The following is a 12,464-nucleotide window of genomic DNA, read 5'->3' on the forward strand; positions in this document are numbered from 1 at the left end:
CATTTTATTTTCAATGTGTGTATCAGCTTCTATTAGCTCCTACTATTTATTGAAGTGATTTACATCGGAGGGGCAGTTTAATTCATTGGGTTTCCCAAAGAACTGAGCCTGAAGGATGCAGCATGGTGTGTGAAGCCAATGGATTGGAGTAATTTTAAATCCCTCTTCCTTAAGGAATTGAATCCTAGAATTTTATATCTTACTTCTGTTGAAAGAATAAAAAGGCTATCTTCAATGCTGGCGTTTTCAACAAAACCAAGTCTTAAAAAAATTAATCTGTGCTAACAGAAAAAAAGTGACTCTTAAATGCTTCATTCACAAGTACAATGAAATATTTACTATGCTTGCATGAGACCCCAATGCTGGGCGGTCAACTGTTTGCTGTTGATGGAGTTTTTCTCGTGTCATCTGAATGTTTGGCTGGTATAGACTTGGCCAGTTTCAGTGCATAGCAGTGTCTATTACAGTCTTAGTGCGGTGATGCCTCATTCAAACCCTGAAGACTGAGGAGCTCCAGGTTCTTGATGCTTTGCTTTTTGCTTCCTTAAGCAGTGTGCCTCTTTGCTTATGTCAAAGAATGAGGGGCTGCCCATACCCGCCCTGGGAACGGGCACGCCTGAGCTGTTTGTGCACAGTCTGTGCAACCTAGATGAGTATTTCTTGGCTATACTCTAAAGGTAGCAAAGCTTTTCTTGCTGAAAATCTAACTTCCCTGATTTTGGGGGCTCGTTTTAGGTTATCCTTCTCAACCAGTTGAACAGAGGCCACTTCAGCAGATGCCTCCTCAGCTCATGCAGCATGTGGCGCCCCCACCCCAGCCACCACAGCAGCAGCCGCCGCCGCCCCCGAGTCAGCCACAGTCTCAGCAGCAGCAGCAGCAGCAAATGATGATGATGCTCATGATGCAGCAGGACCCCAAATCAGTTAGGCTTCCAGTCTCGCAGAGCGTCCATCCCCCAAGGGGCCCCCTGAATCCGGACTCCCAGAGAATGCCCATGCAGCAGAGTGGCAGTGTGCCTGTCATGGTCAGTTTGCAAGGACCTGCCTCCGTGCCGCCATCACCTGATAAGCAAAGAATGCCAATGCCTGTGAATACTCCTTTGGGAAGCAGTTCAAGGAAAATGGTATACCAGGAGAACCCCCAGAATCCTTCCAGCTCACCACTGGGAGAGATGTCCTCACTCCCTGAAGCAAGTGGCAGTGAAGTACCATCTGTCTCAGGAGGCCCAAATAGCATGCCTTCACATTTAGTGGTTTCCCAGAATCAGTTAATGATGACAGGGCCAAAACCTGGACCATCACCCCTTTCGACAACTCAAGGTGCAACTCCCCAGCAGCCTCCTGTAAATTCCCTGCCCAGCTCTCATGGCCACCACTTTCCAAATGTGGCTGCCCCAACCCAAACATCTAGGCCTAAAACACCAAACAGAGCCAGCCCCAGACCCTATTATCCTCAGACACCCAACAACCGCCCTCCCAGCACAGAACCTTCAGAAATCAGTCTATCACCAGAAAGACTCAATGCCTCCATAGCAGGACTCTTCCCCCCACAGATTAATATTCCTTTACCTCCCAGGCCAAATTTAAACAGAGGCTTTGATCAACAGGGCCTAAATCCAACAACTTTGAAGGCCATCGGACAAGCACCTTCAAATCTTACCATGAATAATCCTTCCAATTTTGCTGCCCCACAGACTCACAAATTAGATTCTGTGGTGGTGAATTCTGGAAAGCAGTCTAATTCTGGAGCAACAAAACGGGCAAGTCCAAGCAACAGTCGCAGGTCTAGTCCTGGGTCAAGTAGGAAAACCACCCCAAGTCCAGGGAGACAAAATTCAAAAGCCCCTAAACTTACTCTTGCCTCTCAAACTAATGCAACCTTGTTGCAAAATGTGGAGTTGCCAAGAAACGTATTGGTCAGTCCTACTCCTTTGGCCAACCCCCCTGTACCTGGAAGCTTCCCTAACAGCGGGCTGAATCCTCAGAATCCTACCATGCCTGTGGCTGCAATAGGGGGTGTTCTTGAGGGAAACAAGGAGAGCTTGACTATGCCTCAGGACAGCGACTCCCAGAATTCCCAGGGTAGGAAGGAGCAGGTAAACGTTGAGCTAAAAGCAGTCCCTGCCCAAGAAGTTAAAATTGCCCCTGAAGATCAATCCAAAAAGGATGGGCAACCTTCGGATACTAACAAACTTCCCAGTATCGAAGAGAACAAAAATTTGGTGTCTCCTGCTATGAGGGAAGCACCAACATCGTTAAGTCAACTTCTTGATAACTCTGGAGCTCCTAATGTGACCATTAAACCCCCTGGGCTTACAGATCTGGAAGTAACACCTCCAGTAGTTTCTGGAGAGGACCTGAAAAAAGCATCTGTCATTCCCACACTGCAGGATTCGTCTTCTAAAGAACCCTCTAATTCCCTAAATTTACCTCACAGTAACGAGCCATGTTCAACCCTTGTGCATCCAGAATTGAGTGAGGTCAGTTCTAATGTTGCACCAAGCATCCCTCAAGTAATGTCAAGACCTGTCAGCTCTTCCTCCATTTCCACTCCTTTGCCCCCAAATCAGATAACTGTTTTTGTAACTTCCAATCCCATCACAACTTCAGCTAACACATCAGCAGCTCTGCCAACTCACCTGCAGTCTGCATTAATGTCAACAGTTGTCACAATGCCCAATGTGGGTAGCAAGGTTATGGTTTCTGAGGGACAGTCAGCTGCTCAGTCAAATGCCCGGCCTCAGTTCATTACACCTGTCTTTATCAATTCATCCTCAATAATTCAGGTTATGAAAGGATCACAGCCAAGCACAATTCCTGCAACCCCACTGACAACCAACTCTGGCTTGATGCCTCCCTCTGTTGCAGTCGTTGGCCCTTTACACATACCTCAGAATATAAAATTTTCTTCTGCTCCTGTACTGCCTAATGCCCCCTCCAGTAGTCCTGCTGCAAACATACAGACAGGTCGACCCTTGGTCCTTAACTCACGAGCCACCCCTGTTCAGCTTCCTTCCCCACCTTGTACAACTTCTCCAGTTGTCCCTCCTCATCCCCCTGTCCAGCAAGTAAAAGAACTGAATCCAGAGGAGACTAGTCCTCAGGTGAGCACCTCAGCAGATCAGAGCACTCTGCCCTCTTCACAGTCAACCACAGTGGTTTCTCCCCTTTTGACCAATAGTCCAGGCTCCTCTGTCAACCGGCGAAGCCCAGTCTCATCTAGTAAGGGCAAAGGAAAAGTGGACAAAATCGGCCAGATTTTGCTGACCAAGGCGTGTAAAAAAGTTACAGGCTCTCTTGAGAAAGGGGAAGAACAATATGGTGCAGATGGAGAAACTGAAGGCCAAGGGCTAGAGACCACAGCTCCAGGGCTCATGGGAACAGAGCAGTTATCCACAGAGCTGGACAGTAAAACCCCAACACCCCCAGCACCCACTCTGCTAAAAATGACCTCTAGCCCTGTGGGCCCAGGCTCCGCCTCAGCAGGACCCAGCTTACCTGGCAGTACTCTCCCCACCAATGTACGCTCGATAGTAACCACTCTGGTACCCTCTGAGCTCATCTCCGCGGCGCCGACCACAAAAAACAATCATATTGGCATAGCATCTGAGCCACTTGCAGGTGGCCTAGTGGAGGAGAAGGTGGGATCTCATCCAGAGCTTCTACCCAGCATAGGTATGTACTTGGGGCCTGGCATCATCTCGTGTCAATTTTTGATGACCTATCCCACAAGAGAAAGCATGACTCCTTTTCTACTTGGAGGAAGAAGAATGGGCTAAATGGCAATAGTGATAGTTTCATTTATTTGAAGTACATTGGGAAATATACTTCCCTTTTAAAATCCCACGTTGTTTACATTCATTAATATGGTTCTCTCTCAGCTCCTGAAATAATCATATACCTTTTATTTACATAAAATTTTTCATTTTACAAAGAAGCATTTTCACCTGTGTTACATCATCTTCATACCAACCATGTCAGGTAGCCCTAACCCCATTCTGCGGGTGAGAAGATTGAAGCTCAGAGTTCAGTATTCATTCAAAGTCTATACTGTGAGCCTCCAGTTTAACCATGTCCCTTAAGGGTAAACAGCAGTTTCTGCAGGTTCTCCTTACTGTGGTAAAGACTTGCTCTCAACTGTTCAGAGCAGGTTTCTTATAGCCCCTTCCTCATTGTACTCTCTCCCAGGGACTCTTCCCTTCTGACTGGCTACTCCAGGGGAGAGCTTTCCAGAAAACCAGCTTTCGTGGTAATAGACATGGGAGGAGCAAAGTGGTTGAGAGATAGGCTTAGGTTGGTGCCAGCATTTACCAGCTGTTTGGGCTTAGGCAAGTTACTTGACTACTCCAAACTTTAGTTTCCTCCTTTGTAAAATGGGGACAATAGTAGTTGTAAGAATTCAATGAGATAATGTATATAACATTTTTAGCACGGGGCTGGGATATAGTAATCATTCAATAATAGGTAAAGAATTCTTATTGCCAGTTTCTTTTTGATGCAATCTCTTTGAAAATTAGACCATTCCATTCATGTATTTCTAGTTCAGGTTATTTCCTATGTACTGGTAAGGTGGGCTAATGATGGAAACGTAGATGTCCTTACATCTACCCTCCTTCCCTTGGCATTTCCCCCCCGCACCCGCCCCTCCCCACACATACGTAATGTTCCTCCTTCTGTGAGGCTTAAGTGGTACAGAAGCTCTATTTCCCCAGAGTGGAATCAGTCAAACACTGCCAAAGCTCAAAGGACCTTTGCTGTATCCTAGGCCAGCCAATAGCACCTGTTTATGCAGCTCAAATGCTTCGAGGGGCAGGAGGAGGGGCAGAAAGAACACAAGCTTCTGGTAGGATCAAGGTTCAAATTCTAGCTCCACTGGTACCAGTTGCAGTTGGATAAATCCCTTAACCTCTTGTAAGCCATGTACTTCACCAGTAAACTGGAGATTGTAATTCCTACCTCCCAGAATTTATACAAAGATTCACTGAGCGGGCTTAGCGTAAAAGCCAGCACACTGCCTCACACAGAGCCCTGGAAAGGTTAATTCCCCTTCTCTCTGCCTATTCACTTCAAAACTAGAGATAGAGGGAGGGATAAAGGCCTTTAAGGAGTTCTCTGCCCTTGGAGGAGACAGAGACTTCATAGGGCTGGGTGCTGTATATTTCTGGTTCTAGTTCTGTTGATGTAGGTGAGCCCTAAGAATTTTTTAAAAACCTGGTGTAACTTAAATATATTCTCCACTATTAAATGTTTCCATTCTACTTCCTTTCAGGGAAAATTTCCCTCTGATACCAAGAGAATAACGATGAAGTTGTTAGAAAATAACTTTTATCTGGATCCTGTGTAATCCTAGAGAAATAATAGGAGCGTTAGGGAGATGAACCAGTAGTTGGAAAAAAAACTTCTCAATTTCAGTTAAGATTATTTCCATTCTTTTTCAAGGGGCTTCTGTGCTTTTACCTTGAAAGTGTGAGAAACCAATACTGGAGTAAAAAATAAAAGTTAAGGTACAGTTTTAAGCTTTATTAGATAAGCATCCAAAATAAATTCTTAACACAAATGCATCATTGACTAAGCAGGGAGAGATATCTATACAAGTCACAATTTCCACATGAGGGTAAAACTTATTGTTGTAGAGTTTATCTAGGATGGTAGACTGAGTGTCAAGATGGGAGGACATAACCTTGAGTGACTGTGGCATATCTATGTCTTCAATCTTTACGGTATGATCCCAGAAGTTCCCATTCTAGAGTACATTGTGTATTCTATTCCATTCCTCTTCAATGGCCTGAGTTCTCTCTGTCCTTCAAAGCCTAATTCTGATGTTTCTCCCTTTAGTGTACCTTCAGATTTCTTTAGAATTGATCTTCCTTGCTTTGGACTCCCATAGTACTTTATACTTTATGAATCTGCTTCATATAGCATCACAGTTGACTCCAGAGTACCACTTGTGTATATCTTTAATACTAGACTGAGTCCTGATGGGCAAGAAGAATGGAATTTGGTCTCTAAGGGTGTCTGGCACAGAGCCTTGCCCTTAGTAAGTTCTTGGTAATTGATAGATAAAACAAGTAGATAACATCAAATTGATTTGATTCATTAAATATGAATTGAATACCTGCTTTATGCCCATCACACTTGCCAGGTGCTATAGAAAAGTACACAATATATGATTCATTTCAGGTCTCAAGGAATGTAGTCTTTAGAGGGTTGAGACAATTTTTTAAATGCTACGGTTGAATGGTATAATTGTCCTTCTGAAAGTGGTTTGGGTTGTCTACTAAAGTATGCTTTTGGGTTTTTTAGAGTACTGGGCAGAACTTGACCCCAAGAAGCAAAAATTATGGGTGCTGTTGTCCTCATGGCCATATCCTTCCTTGATCTTGGCACATACAAAAAGGAAAAACAGACCCCCCCCTGGCATTAGTCTGTGTTACTGAGTGTTAGTTAATTTTTTAAGCAAGTTTTGGAATGTACTGTACTTTCAAAGTTAACTTCAAGTACTGCTTTCTAAGAATATGTGTATTTTAGCGGTTACTTAGCCCTTGATTCAGTCAATGCTTTCTGCTTTGTTTAGAAAAGAATGTTAAAGCCCTGTTTCTTTTCTTTTTTTTCTTGCCTTAGCCCCTTCACAGAGTTTAGTCCCAAAGGAAACTCCAGCCACAGCACTGCAGGGGTCTGTTCCCAGACCAGGTAAGGCCCACCTTGGAAAATTTCTTGAGTAGAATAAGTTACATGTGAAGGAACCACTGCTGTCCTCAATGTGCCAGGAAGTGGCTGAAACTATCTTATCTATTTGCTTCAGAGCAGACTTTGGTTGAGTGGCAGAGCTTATGCAGTACTATTTGAAGTTATTTTTCCCCTGACCAGCTTGCTCTCTGACGCATTCCTCGTGTCAGCCAGGGAACTCAAGAAGGACATCTCAGTGCCCATTGTCTGCCACCAAGCCGTGGGTGGTTTCCATTGCAGAGTTTGCCCTGTTCCATGACCCTGGCACCCATAGCTGGCAGCTGACTGATTGGCATACAGTAACTCACTGGGGTGGGAGGCATTACTGCATTAAGACAGTAATTGCATTATCATGACAGGAGTGGAGGCTTCTTCCAAAAACCTCCGCTGCAGTGAGGTAGCCATTCCTCAGGGAGTCAGAGTCGTTTCAGTCATGTCTAGATGGCGTTAAGTTTCTTCCCATGACCAAGATATTTTAAATAGCACTAGGGATGATGTTTCTGGAAGGTGGAGCCCATGTTAATCTGACAAATAACTACTGTGAAATGCTGGCTCAGCTCTGAATGCATGAGGATCTTGATGGCAGTAACAGCCGTCAAGATTAGACTGCCAAAGCAGATAAAGGTTATAGATTTGTTACAGTTTAGTCTTACCTGGCTCTTTGTCATTGTAGGTTATTGGGGGATACCCCCCCACAAAAAAAGAAGTGTGACTGCTTTCCACAAGGAGGTTAGAGTCTCGCTGACAATACAGTTCACACACTTGAAAAAATTTAAAAAAAAAAAAAAAGTTTAATTTTGAATCTAAGTCAGTAAAAGTAAGGTAGAAGTTGGGAATTCCCTGGCAGTCCAGTGGTCAGGACTCTGTGCTCTCACTGCCGAGGGCCCAGGTTCAGTCCCTGGTCGGGGAACTAAAATCCCACAAGCTGCATGGGGTGGCCAAAAAAAATTAAAAATAAATAAAATTTAAAATATTTTTTTAAAAAGTAAGGTAAAAGTTGTGATTATTTTAAAACCTGCTTCAGGGTGCCATGTCCTATATGATGGATAGGACTTTCTATTGTACATTTTTTGGGTAAAACCAGGCCTCTGAAAAAATGGATAAGCAAAAAACATTTTAGCCACCCAGATTCGTTTGCTACCAACTACCCACATGATACCTGAGAAGGGTAGAAATGGAACAAATTCTTCAGAGAAGGAATTAGATAGTAAAACTCATTTTTGATGAGAAAGGGAGCAACTAGAAAGGGGAAGGGAATTCCATCTCCTGCCCCAACTCTTTTCTCCAGAAGATGGACTTTACCATATCATATGTCCTCCTTCTCAGAGTAATTTGCTGAAGTTAAAAGTTTGGCTCAAATGAATCTCCTTAAAATACTGCCTACACCAATAATTGCCTTCACCAAAACCCCTTTGATCTCCACTTATATGAATTAGCTGTGATAGTGTTAAAATTGTCAAAAGCATTGAATTTTGTTTCAAAAGAGCAAACTAACCAAAATTTTTTGTAGTAAACCTCTTTTGACTTGAGCCATTTTTATTTTTGAGCACACATTTATTTTGAGCACACATTTCTTTGCTCCAGCAGAGCCAACAAGGCAGCAGAGACTCAGTGAGTTGGTATCTATTTCTTGTGGAGGGGGTTCCAGGTTTTATGAGTTAGATATGGGGAGCTAAATAACAAATGAGAAGCATGGACTCTCCTCTGCCAGCATCTTTCATTGAAGGCAGAGTAGGACAGCCTCTTTACGTGAAGGCTGCATCAACATGAGCATCATAGCAATACTAATAATAGCTAATACTGAGTTATTACTAAGTGCTGCTGTACTAAGTTTTTTATATGTGTTATTTAATTTAATCTTTTTAACTTTGAGGTGGGTAAAGTGGTTATCGCCATTTTTCAGATGAGACATTGAGCACAGAGAGGTCAAGCTGTTTGCCGAAGGTCACATGGCTAATAAGCAGTGAGGTCAAAATAACCCAGTCATTCTGACTCCACTGCCTTCAAGGAGGTTACTGTGTAATAAGTAGGGTAGGTTAGACATGTACACTGTGTTTCAGGTGTTGAATTCCCTGAAACGGGGGACAGGGAAAGGACTGTAGGAGACCAGAGGCAGGAGAGATGACTGCTATCTGATGCATCAGGGATGATCTTTTGGAAAAGATGGAACTACCTAAAGGCATATAATGGAAGAAGATGTTTTCCTGCTGGTGCTAATAAAGAAGTGCCTGGTAAACGCATAGGATGCTCATTTAAGCAAAACCCTGCTAGACAAATGACAGAGATTTTCCTTTTTAGAGGGCATTGCTGAGAGGTTGAGGAAGAGAGGAACATAATGGGGTGTATAGGTGATATCTCAGAGTAAAGCAGTCTGCTCTCTAAAACTAAGGAATTCCTTTGGAGGAGAATGCATCCTTAATAGATATTTAAGACATATTGGAAGATTACTGTTTAAAAAAAATATGTCAAGAGGGAAGAGATATTCTAAGAATGAAAACAGTCTCTTCTACATGAGAGGAAGAGGATTATTTTACTAAAATAGTTATAGCTGGATGAAATATGAACCAGGCAATGTAATTTAGTTACGTTGATCCAAACAGGGTTACTTCACAGTATGGAGTAGAAATAAAAATAGACTGAGTAAGTATCTTATGCTCCAGACAACTGAGTTGTGTCCATGCCAACTCTGTCTGTTTACTACGTTAGGGTGAGGATCCTGCTGCGCATGGAGACCCGTTAGCCTAAACAAGGCATTCAGAATTCTCATAGACACCTAGCTTCTCCCTGTGGACATATACGCCAGAAGCTCCTACATCTCATTTCTGTCCTTTGTATTTTTAACAGAACTCGAGGCAAATGCTGCCATAGTCTCTGGACAAAGGTAAGATGATCACTTCTGCAGACTTAGCGTGAATATGGCGTAAGCCTCTTTGAAAGGTATCATCTTTCTCAACCTTTAAACCTTTCCTCACCTTGTCCTTTTCCTTCACTCTTTGTACCAGTTTTTTTCCTGCTGAAGTAGGGAGCTGTCATGAGTACCATCCCCTCAGAGGTAACATTTCTTTTAACAAAACTTGGTGGCTAAGTTCCTGCCTTTTGTGGTTGTTTTGAAAATTGGATGACATAACATTTTCAGCACTCAGCATAGTGAGTAAATAGTAAGCATTCAATATATAGGAGCTGTTGGGTCGTATGGTAGTTCTATTTGTAGTTTTTTAAAGAACCTTCATACTGTTCTCCATAGTGGCTGTATCAATTTACATTCCCACCAGCAGTGCAAGAATGTTCCCTTTTCTCCACACCCTCTCCAGCATTTATTGTCTTTAGATTTTTTGATGATGGCCATTCTGACCATTGTGAGATGATACCTCATTGTAGTTTTGATTTGCATTTCTCTAATGATTAATGATGTTGAGCATTCTTTCATGTGTTTGTTGGCAATCTGTATATCTTCTTTGGAGAAATGTCTGTTTAGGTTTTCTGCCCATTTTTGGATTGGGTTGTTTGTTTTTTTGTTATTGAGCTGCATGAGCTGCTTGTAAATTTTGGAGATTAATCCTTTGTCAGTCCCACTACTGGGCATATACCCTGAGAAAACCATAATTCAGAAAGAGTCATGTACCAAAATGTTCATTGCAGCTCTATTTATAATAGCCAGGACATGGAAGCAAACGAAGTGTCCATCATTGGATGAATGGATAAAGAAGATGTGGCACATATATACAATGGAATATTACTCAGCCATAAAAAGAAATGAAATTGAGTTATTTGTAGTGAGGTGGATGGACCTAGAGTCTGTCATACAGAGTGAAGTAAGTCAGAAAGAGAAAAACAAATAACCGTATGCTAACACATATATATGGAATCTAAGAAAAAAAAACAAACGGTCATGAAGAACCTAGGGGTAAGATGGGAATAAAGACACAGACCTACTAGAGAATGGACTTGAGGACATGGGGAGGGGGAAGGGTAAGCTGGGACAAAGTGAGAGAGTGGCATGGACATATATACACTACCAAATGTAAGATAGATAGCTAGTGGGAAGCAGCCGCATAGCACAGGGAGATCAGCTTGGTGCTTTGTGACCACCTAGAGGGGTGGGATAGGGAGGGTGGGAGGGAGGGAGATGCAAGAGGGGAGAGATATGGGAACATGTGTATGCATAACTGATTCACTTTGTTATAAAGCAGAAACTAACACACCATTGTAAAGCAATTATACTCCAATAAAGATGTTAAAAAATTTATATATATATATATATATATATATATATAGGAGCTGTTGCCATCATTGTCATTAATAATAGTCCTTGCAACACCTTCTAAGTATAGCTGTTTGATCCTCAAGAGAAAGAGTGGCAGATGGGGTCTGAGCGCAGAACCCATGCTTTTTCTTTTATACTGTGCTACCCCACATAACCTAACAAAATGAAATACAACTGTGGCTTCAACCTCATTAGCCCCATGGAGAGAAGTATTATCGCATTACAAAAGTCATTCCTTTTTTAATGTAGGACTGTACTAGATAACATTTTAAAGAATTTATCATACTTGTACATCAACTTAGGTTGTAGAACTGCTTCACAGTCATTTTCTCATTTAATTATCATACCAACCGTGTGAGGTGGTTATAATAGCCAACATTTATTTGAATGCTGTTCTATGCCATATATTGGGCTAAAAGCTCCCTAGATGTATTATCTCATTTAATTTTCACGGTATCTATTAGGAAAGGAAATTCTGTCTTACAGATGAGGAACCTAAAGCTCAGAGAGGTTAACTAAATTGCCCAAAGCCACAGATTCAGTAAATGGTGAAGCTGAGATTCACACCCAGGCCTTCTGCCTCCAGAGCTCTCACACTTAATGTATTACAGCAGACAAGATGGGGATTTATAGATCAAGAATCTGAAACAGAGAGAAAGTTAAATATCGTGGCCAATAAATGCATAGGTAAGACTTGATCCTTGTTCTTCTGACTCCAGATTCATTGCTATTCCTACTACCTGTCTAGTTTTATTTGGATTGGGCTTACGTTTGAATTCATTTGCATATCTCAAAGTATACACCAACTATGTGGCTAGAGAAAGAAGAGATAATCAGACCAAAAATACCTTGTTGGTGTTTGTTCCCTAAGTTACCTGATCATTGACCATATAAACACCAGGACAGTATTGCTGAGGCTTTTGTTTTGCCAGGAGAAAGAGGAACCTCCATTAGGAATCTTATTCCTCAGAGGCTTTGACCATTTTCTGGGCTCCTAGCCAGAAAGCCATCCTTACCACCTAAAAAGATGTGTAAATCCCCCTGACTTGCAGTTCTACCCCAGCTCCAGTCTCACCTCTCCTTGACATGCCTTGGCTTGTGTGGGACAGTTGTTAGATGTAAAGCTAGGGTAATGAACAGTGTGGCCAAATTCCCAGGCATAGTGCCACTAACAAAGGGTCCTCTGTCAGGAGTAAACGATGGAGGGGTAGGGATATTTGACAATCAGGCCATGGTTAAGAAGCTTACAATGCATCGGAAGACACAAGACACTAAAAACATGCTGTACAGCCTGATGGGTGCTCTAGAATGCCAGACACAGACTGTGAACCCAAAAGACAAAAGAGACAGCTCCACTTGGGGAGTAAGGTCATGGAAGACTTCCCAGAAGAGGCATCCCTGTGACCAGTTTTTTGTTTTGTTTTTGTTGCATTACTTTTGTTTCCATTCCATGTCTTACAAGTAAATTTAATCA

At 42.5% G+C, this 12,464-nt stretch overlaps 1 protein-coding gene across 9 annotated transcripts in view; it reads left to right on the forward strand.

Moving 5' to 3' along the window:
* Positions 1 to 12,464, forward strand: part of NCOA6 (nuclear receptor coactivator 6) — a 98,131-nt gene that overhangs the window by 75,208 nt on the left and 10,459 nt on the right. For 7 of the 9 annotated variants that reach the window (XM_029219962.1, XM_029219964.1, XM_029219961.1 and 4 more), the window contains 3 exons: positions 736 to 3,675; positions 6,622 to 6,690; positions 9,571 to 9,607. In XM_029219962.1, coding sequence (XP_029075795.1) covers positions 736 to 3,675; positions 6,622 to 6,690; positions 9,571 to 9,607 — 3,046 coding nt within the window. The remainder of the gene's footprint in view (positions 1 to 735; positions 3,676 to 6,621; positions 6,691 to 9,570; positions 9,608 to 12,464) is intronic. The other 2 variants (XR_003793078.1, XR_003793077.1) reach the window with 1 other exon arrangement.

The sequence above is a fragment of the Monodon monoceros genome, unplaced genomic scaffold (genome assembly GCF_005190385.1).
Source record: "Monodon monoceros isolate NGI ecotype Baffin Bay Population unplaced genomic scaffold, NGI_Narwhal_1 Super_Scaffold_13, whole genome shotgun sequence".
Lineage (NCBI taxonomy): Eukaryota > Metazoa > Chordata > Mammalia > Artiodactyla > Monodontidae > Monodon > Monodon monoceros.